The 13,663-nt window shown below is 45.7% G+C and overlaps 1 protein-coding gene across 2 annotated transcripts; it reads left to right on the forward strand.

Annotated features, from left to right (window-relative positions):
- Positions 1-3,237: 3,237 nt before the first annotated feature.
- AZGP1 (alpha-2-glycoprotein 1, zinc-binding) lies at positions 3,238-8,313 on the forward strand. 2 transcript variants are annotated; one of them, XM_036019897.1, is made up of 4 exons: positions 3,238-3,399; positions 5,445-5,696; positions 6,893-7,171; positions 7,717-8,313. In XM_036019897.1, the coding sequence occupies exons 1-4, from the start codon at positions 3,333-3,335 to the stop codon at positions 8,025-8,027; spliced, it is 909 nt and encodes a 302-aa protein (XP_035875790.1). In that variant the 5' UTR covers positions 3,238-3,332; the 3' UTR covers positions 8,028-8,313. The 2 variants fall into 2 exon arrangements, with proteins under 2 accessions (XP_035875790.1, XP_028362435.1); XM_028506634.2 differs by having other exon boundaries at positions 3,252-3,399; positions 5,445-5,702; positions 6,899-7,171.
- The last annotated feature ends 5,350 nt before the right edge of the window (positions 8,314-13,663 follow it).

The following is a 13,663-nucleotide window of genomic DNA, read 5'->3' on the forward strand; positions in this document are numbered from 1 at the left end:
ACTTCAGTCTCTCCCTGTATACCACTGGTGCCCTTCAACCTGCCAACCCCATGCTGGAACTCAGGATTGAGTCTGAGTGACTCTGAAGGTAGGTTCTTTAAGAGGATCTGCTTGGGTCTCCAGGAGTTTCTCCCACCAATCTCCCCTTGTTTTTGCAGCCAGAAGTTGTGAGGACTTATCTTCCTGGCACTGGAATCCTGGGCTGGGGTCCTGGTGTGGGTCTGGGACTCCTGGCTCCCGACATATCCATTCCAAATATTTATCCACCACACATGGGTTGTGACCAGCCTGTCCCACATCTTTGCACCTCCTACCAGTCTGGATGGTTGTGGTTTCTCTATTTCCATGGTTGTCAGACTTTGATTCAACTCCATTTCTGACAGTTCTGAGTGATGGTTGTTCTAAAATTTAGTTGTTTTCTTGATGTGGTTGTGCAAAGAGGCCAGCCATGTCTGCCTATGCCACCATCTTGACCTGAAGTCCACAAATGAGTTCGGAAACCCTGTTATTTTTGTTCTTAGGTTTTAATCATTAGGCATTATTATGGTTACATCTGTTTTGTCCTTGCAGACAGAAGAAAAAAAAGAATTCTTCTGCTCTATCATAGAAATTGCCTGGTTTTCAGACTGCGCTTTGAGTTGGTAATTTTTGCTTTCGAGTTGATTGTCTTTTTCCTTAGACTTGTCAGCACTTATAAACTCTACTATCCCAAACCTTTTTCTTCAAGTCTCCCGGTCTTTCACACTATTCTCTGTTAGAAACCTCCTGGAACCTAAACATTTGACTTCACTGAACTTTTTATTCTAGTTAAAACAAGAGATGACTCAGTCAGCTATTTGACCCTCCACTGCTGATCACAGCCTGCAAGAATGTGCCCAAGATATCTGTTTTTTCTCCCATTTCTGCCTTTGTCTCCTATATGGTCTCATAACCAGCACTGGATCTCCTTCTTCCATTTCCCCAAGCAACAGTTGCTTCAAGAGTCCTTTCCCTATCTGGGTGACAGTTGCACCTTAAGCCAATTGCTGAAACACATTCCTATTCTGACTTGAAGCACAAAATAAATTTATTTACCCATGCTTCTAGAATCAGTGGAGAGACTGGAAAACCCAGACTCAAAACTGGGCAGGAGGAGACTGGCCATATGATACCATGAAATTAGTTCGGGACTTCCGGCAAGATGGAGGAATAGGTGGACGCACCGTACCTCCCCGTACAACCAAGATTAGAAAAACAATAATTTACAACAATAATTTACTACCAGAATAACACCCAGATCCGGCAGAGGATTTATCTGAATGGAAGTCGGGCAGCCAAGAAGTTGAAGTAGACGCGTTCATCCGGACTGGTAGGAGAAGACGAGCCGGGCGGGTGCGGGGCTGGCTCGCGTCAGCGGCGCACGGAGGTCGTGGAAAGTTTGGCGCGAAATCGGCGCAACAGCCATCCCGGGCGCAAGAACGCAGTGGTGATCCCTGAGTACGCAAGCTGCGGCTGGCGGACCCAGAGGGGTAGCGATTGTGGACCAGGGCAGAACTCACGACCCGGAAGCCCAGACAAGGGTCTGAGTCCAGGAGAACGGAACTATCGCCATTGTGTTCTCCCGTCCTGCTCCCTCTCCCGCCCCACCCCCACATATAGCATCACAATCTAGTGACTGGGGTGCCCAGCCCCGGTGAGCACCTAAGGCTCTGCCCCCCACCGTAACAAGAGCAACCAGACTGGAAAAAGAAAAAAGGGAGAGACAGGGGAAAAATATGTTTTCAACAAAGCAGATCAGTCCCCCAGGACTCATCCTTTTGAGCGACCAAGAATTAGCCAATCTATCAGATGCGCAGTTCAAAACACTGGTGATCAGAAAGTTCACAGAACTGATTGATTTGGGATGCAATTTAGATGAAAGGATGCAGGTTACCATAAAAGAGATGCAGGAAGATACGCGGAGGAGAGCCAATAGTGAAAGGAAGGAATCTGAGTCTCAAAACAATACAGTGGACCAGAAGGAGGATAGAATCAACCAAGCAGGAAAGCATGATGAAATAAGAATTCAAAAAATTGAGGAAAAGATAAGAGCATCCAAGACACCTTTAAACGTTCCAATATCCGAATTATAGGGGTACCAGAATCGGAAGGGGAAAAGCAACAGGTTGAGCACGTATTTGAACAAATAATAAAGGAGAACTTCCCCAATCTGGCAAAGGGAACAGTCTTCCAAGAAATCCAACAAGCTCAGAGAGCCCCAAAGAAGTTGGACCCAAGAAGAAACACACCAAGGCACATCATAATTACATTAGCCAAGGTAAAAACGAAGGAGAGAATCCTAGAAGCAGCAAGAGATAAGGGGACAGTCACCTACAAAGGAGTTCCCATCAGACTGTCAGCTGATTTCTCAAAAGAGACTTTACAGGCAAGAAGGGACTGGAAAGAAGTATTCCAAGTCATGAAAGACAAGGACCTACATCCCAGATTGCTCTATCCAGCAAAGCTCTCATTTAGAATGGAAGGGCAGAAAAAGTGCTTCTCAGATAAGGTCAAGTTAAAGGAGTTCATCATCACCAAGCCCTTATTTTATGAAATGCTAAAGGGACTTATCTAAGAAAAGAAGATAAAGAAAAGACATGTATAGTAAAAGGACAGCAAACTCACAAATATTAACAACCACACCTAAAGCAAAACCAAAAGAAGCTAAGTAAACAATTAGAACAGGAACAGAACCACAGAAATGGAGGGTACATGGAGGGTTAGCAGCAAGGGGGTGGGAGGAGCAGAGAGGGGGAAAAGGTGTCGAGAATAAGTAGCATAGAATTTAGGTTGAAAATAGATGGGAGAGGGCAAGAATAGTATGGGAAATGTAGAAACTAAAGAACTCATAAGTATGACACATGGACATGAACTAAAGGGGGGAAATGTGGGTGGGAGGGGCGACAGGGGGGAGGGGAGAGAAGGGGGAAAATGGGACAACTGTAATAGCATAATCAATAAAATATATTTAAAAAAAAAGAAATTAGTTCGGTAATCACATGTTGCTGCCAACAGAAGGAATGAATGACACAATGGAACGATGACAAGGCCCCAGTCCTCACATCACCTGCCTCAGCTCTCCACTGGCAGACTGTCTGTATACTCACTAAACACAACATCCGCCCTGGCTGGCCTCTGTATCCTGTTTTCTCACTGTCAGGAGAGGAGCCCATCTTGGCACTGTCACTGGCCTGTGCCTTCACCTCACCTGAGCAAGGGCTCAAGCCCAGCCATTCCCAAAACTATATCTGGCTGTCTCCCCAAGTAGTCTGCACCAGGACCTGGGGAAGTCCAGTAGCTTCCACCCAGACACAATGAGCACAATGGTGCCTGTCCTGCTGTCCCTACTGCTTCTTCTGGGTCTTGCAAACACCCAAGATGGTAAGTTGGGAACCAAAGGCTGGGTATCAAAGAGAATGCAGGGGAGGTAATGAACAGGATAGACAGTGCAGGGAAAGGGCACAGGATGAAGCCGGGTTTCCCAGACTACAGTAGGAATGGCTGTTCCATGCTGTCAGCTGGCTTGGCTCACACACTTCCAGGAGTACTGAGCCACTGGACTCTTGCTAAGTAAGACCTTAAATAATTATAATCTAAAATGTTAGTAGACAAATGAACAAAACTAAGTCCCAGATGCTCTGGCCTGGTAGCCCTAGCCCAATATGCCAAGGCTGAGGGTTTCATCTCCGGTCAGGGCACACACAAAAGTCAACCAATGTATGTGTGATTATTAGAATAGCAAATCTCTCTTTCTCTCTCAGATCAAAAAATTAAAAGTTAAAAAAAAAAACAAAACTAAGACCCGAACAGATAAAGTGACCTGTCCTGTGTCACAGCCAGGAGAGAGCAGAGGCCACAGAGGTGGAATTTCTGTTCTTCCCTCCTTGCAATGGCTGGGCATGCCTGTCTAACTCTCAGGGAGAAAGACAGGACTCCAAAGAGCACTTACTTGTAAAGGCATGTTAACTGGAGGACGCTTCTAGAAACAAAGCCATTCCTCACTCTACAGTTAGACACTACAACAGTGGGCCTGGAAGGCTAGAGACTGGGAAAGAAGCCAGATGGAGGTCGGGCAGAACTAGGGTCAATTTTAGGACAGAGTAGTGAGGCTTTCCTTGGCCTACAAAATTTCAGGATGATATAAGCTAAATGGTACAAGTTTAGAATTTATTACATTCACAAGCTGTCAGAATATATCTTTTATAACAATTGATCCTACCTAGATTATCAATCACATCCTACACCAAAATGTAATTTAGTCAGGGTTCTTTAGAGAAATGCAATGAATGCTACATATGTGCACAGAAAGAGAGCTTTCTTTCAAGCTTATGGCTCACAGCACTGTGGGGGCTGGAAGTCTGAAATCTGCAGGGCTGGTCAGCACAGTAGAGATGTGGAGATTTGGTGTTTAGTCTTGGGTCCAAAGGCAGTCTGGAGGCAGAATTTCTTCTTCTCTCTTGTGGCCTTCAACTGATTACAGTAGGCCCACCCACACTATGGAGTATAATCTGCTTCACTTGGTGCTTACTAAAGAAATCTTAATAGCAATTAGAAACTAATTAGTGAAAATAACTTCAGTCCCAGAAAGAAGAATCTGCCATGTGACCTCCACTAAATTAGTAACACCCATGAGAGGGTTACTAATTCATGAATGAGATCAAGAATTCGTTATAGAGTTACTTATGGAGTCGCCCCACCCCTCTCTCTGTCCCTGCCTCATACCAAAGTGCAGGAACAGCCCAGGCAATTCTGAGGTCCATTCTGGCCTTGCCTTATGCTGATCCATTCTAGGACATTTCCTGAGGCTTCTAGTCAATTCTCCCTCCTACACTTTCTAACTGTATGTATTTGTCAGGTTCAACTAGGTAATGTTCCAGTGACAAGGACACCTTTTTGTGGCTTCACTCAAAAAATGTTTATTTCTTGCTCATGTAAAGATGAATACACATCAGTCAACTTGGTGTGCTCCCAGGGATGACTCAAGGATCCAGGTGGTTTGCACTTTGGGACCCTCCTCTTCATCCTCTGGCCTCCACAGTCATCACCTAAATGAACAGAGACAAAGGGTTCAAACCAGCTTGCAGGCCTCCGACCAGAAGCAAGACATCACTTTCCCTCACATTCCCTTTTGACAGAACTCAGTCATGGTCCCAATATACCTACAAGAAGACTGAGAATTATTATCTCTGATGTGCTAAGAAACAAAACAGTGTAGTGAAAAGACAACATGGTCTTTGAAATATCATCCCCACAATAGAAGTAGAGCCCCTTCTCTCACGTGAGCTTCCAAGAGTGTGTGGCTGACAACAGCGTGGAGAGAACTCGGGAGGAGGAAGCCCAGTGACCAGGCCTCCCTTCCTTGTCCTCTGCTCTGCCACTGTGGCATTCCTCTGTGTGGACCCCACATCTGAATCTTTTTTTTGCAGGACGTTACTCTCTGAGGTTCCACTATACTGGGGTGTCCAGGCCCAAGGCAGGCTTCCCCAGTTTTCAGGCCACTGGCTATCTCAATGATCTAGCCTTCCTCCAATATGATAGTGAAAGTGGAGTGGCTAAGCCCTTGGGCCCATGGAAACAGGTGAAAGGAATGATGGACTGGGAGAATGAAACTCAGTTGCAGGAGGCCAGGAAGGACACCTTCATGGAGACCCTGAAAGACATCATGAACTATTACCAGGACAAAGGTCAGTGAACAATGGACTGCTGGGTTGGAGGGTCTTAGCTAAAGAGACATTACATTTTGTAGCAGAAAGGAATCTACAGGATGGGAATACCCCTCATCTAAAAGTAGGGGGAACAAATGCAGATACACAGACACTTCTGCACTCCCTGTCCCCACATCTCAGCCGCCCCTGCCCCTTCCCCATCTCGTCCCCAATCCTCACTCTCAGGCCTCAACTCTCACAGGAGGTGAAGTCAGTTTCAGCCCTTACTTGGGCACATCTGACCTCTTAGTGCCACACCCTGACCTCTGAGGTAGATTCCACTTTCTAAGGTATCAGACTCACCCCCACGCAGGGATGCTGGGTGGGGAGTGAGCTAACCTTAGGGTGATTCTGACCAGGAATCAAGTGCTGACTCCGCCATTCACTAGCTGTTTGACAGTGAACAAGTTCTTAATTATCTGCTGTGAAAATTTAAAAGAAAACAAACACCTGAATCATTGATTCCTGCCTCCAAGAGGTGAATTCCATGAAGGCTAGAACACACATTGTCTTCATCTCCCCTGGAACCCCATCACCTAAGAAAGCCAATGATAGTTGCTAAAATGAAATGAAGAGCTTGTGTCTTCCTTCCAAGCAAATGTCCTTTTCCAAGACTTGTTGCTAATTGGGAAGGGACGTAGACATTAGAGATTTGTTTGAAGACATTAAAACCCCACTAAGAGAGGCAAACTGAGGAAATGGTGCTGACTCAACTGGAGACACCAACTTTACATACAACTGGAAAAAGGGAAAGATCCCCTACTGTACTGTACGCTACAAATAATTGCTGTTGAACTTGAAAATGCACTTTGGTGTGTTGGTGTCCATTTCCTAAGACCTCACACTGTAGTGAAACAGAGTTCATTTACAGAGAAGCCGCATGGGGCTAGGAGGTCTGTCCACAGTCCCTAGCTCTCTGAAGTTCCCTGACTGGGAAAAATGTATCTCATCTCAGACTGGCCTAAAGCACCAAAGCATACTCAGTTTCCCTCTCTTTGCCTCCTGTATGTCTGGCTAAAAACCCATTTGCCAAGATAACAGGAGTTGCATGCTTAGATTTCAAACCCTTTCTTCCTGCTGGGTTGCAAACTGTGTAGGAGTTAGTGCAAACTATTAAGATGGAGTTGATGGTCGATGCTAGCTGACTCATTCTGTGGGGGTCCTGGTGAATGCAGGGAATCACACTCTTCAAGGAAGGTTCGGTTGTGAGCTTCGGGATAACAACTACTGTGGAGCATTCTGGACATATATTTACGACGGACGGGAATACATCAAGTTCATCACACAAATCCCAGCCTGGTTCCCTCGGCAAACAAAAGCTGTGTTCACAAAACAAAAGTGGGAGACAGAAGGCTCTATACAAGCATCCAAGGACTACCTGGAAAAGGAGTGCCCGCGGTTGCTGCGGAATTACCTGCAATACAGCAAGACATTCCTGGACAGTAAAGGTACCCACTGCTCTCTATGCCTTGCTCCCCCGACACTGAGCTGATAGATACCAAGGTGATCCCAGGCTGGGAACACAGAGGAACGTTTCAGGCAAATCCTGTAGTCATGGCTCTCTATGATATGCCTCCTGGCTTCACTGTGGTGTGTAAGATGTCTGCTCAGGAAGGATGAAGATGACTAAGTGTGAGCAGGATTGATTGCCACAGGCTGAGACTTTAGTGACAAGTAATGAGAAAGAGGGTCCTGTGGAGGGAGGAGGGAAGGGTCCCAATGGCAGAGCAGCAGACAGAAATAAGGAGTTGGACTCAGACAGTGGGTGACAGGCACCCCAAAGCACACAGTTTCTTTGCATCAGAAATCACTACACAGTGGGTGGACTGGGGACTGCTGGGAGGCAAGAAGTGGCCAGGGACATCTCATTGTCCCACAGGGGAAGCTCATGGAAAGCCTCAGCTTCCCTTATCTTCTTGAAGTTTCCTTGAGGAGGCACTGAGCAGGGAAATGTCCCCTTCAGACCCTCACTCCAAGCTGTATCTTTCCACAGATGCTCCCTCTGTGTCAATCACCAGCCAGGTGGGCCCAGAAAACATTAGGACCCTCAAGTGCCTGGCCTACCACTTCTACCCAGGACCAGTCAGTATGTACTGGACTCGAGCAGGCTTGGCAGTGGAGACTGATGAATGGGGAGACATCGTTCTCAGTGAAGATGGCAATTACCACTCCTGGGTGACGGTGAAAGTCCCCTCTTCAGACATAGGCCCCTACCACTGCCGGGTGCAGCACAGCAGCCTGGCCGAGCCCCTCGTTGTCCTATGGATTGAGGGGCAGGAATCACAGGCTGCAGGCACTGCCTAGTCTGGAGACCAGTAACCACCTGTGTGTCCTTTGGGACAGGAGAGAGGTGAGCTGGAGAACGGCTGTCATCACCATCAGTGCATCCCAGAGAAGAGGTGAAGGGGACAGACAGGTGGTGAATTTGGAGACACAAGGCTTGAATGCTGGGCACTGGGCTGCCCCACTGCTACATTCCCCCTCAGAACCCATTATCTAGTCTCTAAAATTGTATCAGCAATAATCTACACTAATCAAATAGCCTAGACGCAAATAAATCAGATTGTTCAACTGTTAAATGCTGTAGAAACTTCATCAGAGGTTATCATTCATCCTGCCCCCAAGCATTTGAATCATCTGAAATTCTTGGTATCCACTGGAAGCAGTATGTCCTGGCCATCTTGACCAGGGGTCCCCAACCTAGTGTGGTCTGGCCACCAGGTACCTTGAGCACTGTTCAGGTGCTCACTGCTGAGGTCCCTTCTGCTTGGAAGGTCACACAACTCTGCAACCTTCTTAATAGAATCTGAGGCCTGCTCTCCAGCTCAGATTCCCCGGCATTTGCTTGCCACCCTGTGAGACTCCCTTCCACTCCACATACCCCACCAATCCCACACCACCATGACCTTAGAACCATAGGCAACCTCAGCTTATCTGGAAGGTTTCATTCCTCCAGGACACACTCTCAGGGGAGTAAGAACCACTCTGATGTTCTTCGACTTCTTCAAAATAATTGTGTGATTGTGTGATATTGTGTGTGTGTGTGTGTGTGTGTGTGTGTAACTGAGTCACCTACCAACATGCACAGATATAGCCAAAGGAAAACTGAGCCCTGGCTGGCGTAGCTCAGTGGATTGAGTGCGGTCTGTGAATCAAAGTGTCAGGTTCGATTCCCAGTCAGGGCACATGCCTGGGTTGCAGGCCATGGCCCCCAGCAACCGCACATTGATGTTTCTCTCCCTCTCTCCTTCTTCCTTCCTTTCCCTCCCTAAAAATAAATAAAATCTTTAAAAAAAAGTTTTATAATAAAATTTAAAAATTTTTAAAATTTAAAAAGAAAATAAAATTTAAAAAAGAAACTGAACTAACAAAACAAAAACCAAATTAAGAAATCCAGAGCAGAACTCATAGACATAACCCTTTTTTTCAGCCTTGGTGCCACAGATTACCTTAACAATTCCTCAGTCTCTCAAGACTGTCTTGCCTCTCCTTGGAGGATTCTTCTGGGGACAGTTTACCAGCTAGACTTCAGGGATGGAGTACTTGGAATCAAGCAGGGAACACTAATGGACATAGGACTTAAAAACAGTTTTTGCTAGTACCTTTCTCATTTTGATGAACACTACTTTTTTAACCTTGTTTTCAGCACTGATGGGGTAGCTCAGTTGGGTGGAGCATCATCTCCATACACCCAGGTTGTGTGTCAAGCCTCTGGTCAGGGCACATGCAAGAACCAACCAATGAATGCACAGATAAGTGGAACAACAAATCAATGTTTCTCTCTCTCTCTCTCTCTCTCTCTCTCTTCCCCCTTCTTCTCTCTTTCTAAAATCACTGAATAAGTAAAAATAATTAACCTTGTTTCCAGCTAGATCTTGCTGTTTCAGCTAAATAGCCTTATCATTCATCAGACATATTTAGTATTTTCTCTCTATTTCCTTTCCTCATATAATGACCGACTCATTGTAGAATTATATATTGAGTGTCTGTTTTATGCTGGAGTTTACCTCAGTTCTGCTTAGTGACATAATATCCAAGGCCCAGCTCAAATCTCACCTCCTCCCTTGACCACTGCCATGACCACCAATGCCAGCACACACTCTTCATGCTGAGGCTCTTTCAGTTAAAAATATCAGGGAAGCCCTGGCTGCCATGGCTCAGTTGGCTGGAGTGTAATCCTGTAAACGAGAGGTAACTGGTTTGATTGCCCATCAGGACACATGCCCCAAGTTGTGAGATCAGTCCCCAGTTGGGGTGCAAGCAGGAGGCAGCTGATTGATGTTTCTCTCTCTCCCCACCTCTCCCTCTCCCTCTCTCCCTCTCTCTCCACACACACATGCACACAAACACACACACACACACACATGCCCTCTCTCTTGAATGAAAATAAAATAAACCTTTAAAAATATATATCAGCAAAGATCAAGGAAGAAATTTGAGTAAAGCCAATCTCCATACTATCTAAGGATGTCACAAGTAATTCCAGACCACCCATCACAAATCCACTCCCTTGTTCCTTCCCACATGAAAGGGAAGACAAATAAAATAAAGGAAATCAAACATGGGTAGAGGTAGGGGGAAAAAACTGGGAAGACACAGAAATCAAATTGGCTGACTTCTGAATCCCAATTCAGACTTTTTTCCTTTGCTCCTTTTGAAAGTTTCGGTGATTATACCTATCCATGTATTTATTCAATAAATATTTACTGAAAATCCCTCAGCTATAAGATATTGAGATAGATGTTAATGTAAAAAAGAAATGAGCCCAAAGTATATCATTTGACACAGTGATAAGGTCACAAAGGGCTTTTGCAGTCAAACTGGGGAGATTTTTGAATAATGATCTATGGTTCTGATATTGATTCTTAGTGTGACAGTTGAAGGCTATTTTAAAACATCCTCATCCGAAGACACACTTATTGATTTTAGAGAGAGAAGAAGGTAGCAGGGGAGAGAGAGAGGAAACAAACATCGATGTGAGAGAGGAGCATGGATCGCTTGGCCCGCTATGCGTGCACCTGCTCCAAGGATCAAACCCACTCCTAGGTATGTGCCCTGACCAGGTGGAGAGCCTGCAAACTTTTGGTACTCACGATGACACTCCAACCTACTGAGCTATCTGCACAGGGCTACAGTGAAAGGCTTTTTGACTGTAGGGTGGCATGATCAGAATTGTGATTCAGGATTGTTAACCAGATATTAAGGAGAATAGTGGGTTGCAGGAGGAGCAGAGAAACTAGCTGCAGAAAGCGCCCCTTGTGGTCTAACAGCAAAGGTGCAGCTGCTGGACTCCCGTGGGCAGGGTCTCCTCCTGCCTGAGTGCCAGGAAATCCTGTGGCTCCCATAGAAGCTGATGAAGCCCAGATGGCTAGATTACTATCCCTGACAGCAGGACAGCTTCGGGAAGTGGCAGTGCTTTCTCTTTGGGAGGTTAATAACTGCCACGGATCATCCTACAACTGAAAGCCTGCAGAGAATGGAAAGAACTCCCGATGGCCCAAACTCTTCCCTAAAGCCAGGTTGGCAGACCTGCCTTCTGCCCCTCCTGCCCCTCCCACCTCTGGCTGCCCCAGAATGCAGAAGAGGGAAGACTCCTAAGGAGGCTCACAAAGTGCCTCCTCTCCACAACAGGCTGCTCCTTCTATCATTTATTAAAATTTCATCTTATTTGATTTTCCTCTCTCCAGGTATGAAGATTCAGTTCATCATACCTAGAAAGTAAACACCATAGCACCAGCTAAGACAACTCAAGACCCCTCTCGCTTTTGTTTATGCAGCTATTTTCCCGATTCATACACATCCTCACATTGCACACCCTTGGCTGTTTACAGGAGATCGGCCTCTCTTCTACACACCAGCTTCTAGTAGGTTCTCTCCCTCCTAGGCAAATGAGTCAGGGTGAGCAGACTCAAATGCTGGGATGATAGTCACTTACTGGCCCCCTCTCTCTCTGTCCACCGTGAGTTATGAAATCCCTACGCTGTGTCTCTAATTTTGACAGATCACATTCTGAGATACTGGGGGGGTTAGGGCTTCAACAATCCAATTGCGGGGTGGGAGAAACAACTTAGCGCATAACACTGGTCCTGAGAACTTTCTGGGCTCTGGGCTGGTACTTATTTTACACATTGCCAAACTATGAAGGCCTTTTGGAGTAAGGTGTGTCTCCATAAGGATTTCACAGTGAAGAATAAAGTCCTAAACATCTGGATTTTATTGTAGGAAAGTAACCTACTTGAATATTCTGCTATTCCAGACCCAGCCAAATGGGTTGCTCTCATCTCACCTCTGTGTTCTGTTTGCCACACTTTCTTGTTACTTCAGACTCACCATGTGTGCTGAGGCATGAGGCTTTGGGGACAAGCTGCCTTTGCAGCCCCCTGCAATCTTGCTGAGTCGTGTCCACCAGTGTTGTTTGAGGACAAGCAATAGACACTGGCTGGCTAACTTCCACCCAGCACCACCACCCCCCCCTTAACCAGAAAAGATCTTCATTGGTAAAATTTTAAGTAGCTGGTGATTAAAAGGAACAGGTGAAGAACTGTCTCTCAGGGAGCCAACAACAAACCGTTGGCAAGTATGGGGGCCAGGGAGAAGCCACAATAGCTCTAAGAGGAATAAAGTGCCTAGGAATGAATGGACATTCCCCTAGAGGATGATAGGACTTTAGTGCCCGAATTTAGAGAGCTTGTTGTTGGCAACCAAGTTCCCTACCTGTGGCCTGGAATCTGGTATTTGCCACTTGTCTTTAGCAACCCAGGTTAGATGCTCATGCAGTGTTCCTGACTCCAGTTCTCACACATGTCTCATCTCCCATCCATCCTTCCTCATGCTCTGCAGAGCCTTCTGCAGAAGGACTGCCTAGTTTGGCATCAGGGGCACTGGAAAGAGTCGAGTTGGTGACTGCAGACCACACAGGACACAGCATTAGGTGAGGGACTGAACACAGGAGGGGAAGTGTTGTTTGACAGTCTATATAACAAGAAGTCAGACACCTCACCCGCAAGAGAAGGGAGGTATTTTCTCTGGAAAGATCTGACTACAGTTTCTGCTCCAGATTCAGCAACAAGAGGCATGGATGTGGATGTCACCTGGAGATGAGGTACCAGGTAGAAAACGGGGAAGGAATGAAAGTCTACTTCCGAAGAGTGAGACAACCCAGCCCCTCTTCTCCTGATCTTTTCTTTATTTACTCTGAATCTTCAGATAGTGATTCTCAGGGCCACATGTCTCCTCAAGTTTAGTTTTTTAAATGGAATTTGTGCTTCCTTTCCTTACTCTCATTTCTTTAAACTCTTCCTTTACTCTTCCTTTCCTTAAACTTGTGGTTTAAGGAGTGGTTTTTCAAGAAAACAGAGGTGAAAACATCCTTACATCACTATCCTCCAAGCCGAAGTCTAGGTTTCCTTTCACACTGGGAACCATCACCACCCCATTGACGATGGCAGCTGGGTCACTTTCAGTCTGTACTTCCCGCTCCACTTTCAGAGTTTTTCACTTTTGTTTTTCACTTTTCATGGAATGGAAAAGAAAATGAAGAAACTGAAGAATTTCTGTGGTGTTCTTCCAGCTTTTCACTGTCTTCAAGATGGATTTAACTTCCATTCTTACACTATGTATAGACTTTGCTTCTTAAAAATTTCATCCAGACTACCTGTCCATATCTGCCTGCACCCAAGCCTGAATTTCATTGTTGATTCTTGTATGTATGACAAATATCCTATTGTGTTTTTAAAGTGCCGAATGGAGATTTCTGGCCAGATAGACGCATAGGTAGATATGCTTTGCTTCCTCACACAACCAAAAATGGACCACAACAAACTAAAAACAAAAAATCAACATAATTGCCAGAAAATCAAACTGTATCAAAATCCAACAATGAAGGACTTAAAGAAGAAATATTCATCCAGACTGGTAGAAGGGGTGGAGATGGGCAGCCA

The sequence above is a fragment of the Phyllostomus discolor genome, chromosome 3 (genome assembly GCF_004126475.2).
Source record: "Phyllostomus discolor isolate MPI-MPIP mPhyDis1 chromosome 3, mPhyDis1.pri.v3, whole genome shotgun sequence".
Lineage (NCBI taxonomy): Eukaryota > Metazoa > Chordata > Mammalia > Chiroptera > Phyllostomidae > Phyllostomus > Phyllostomus discolor.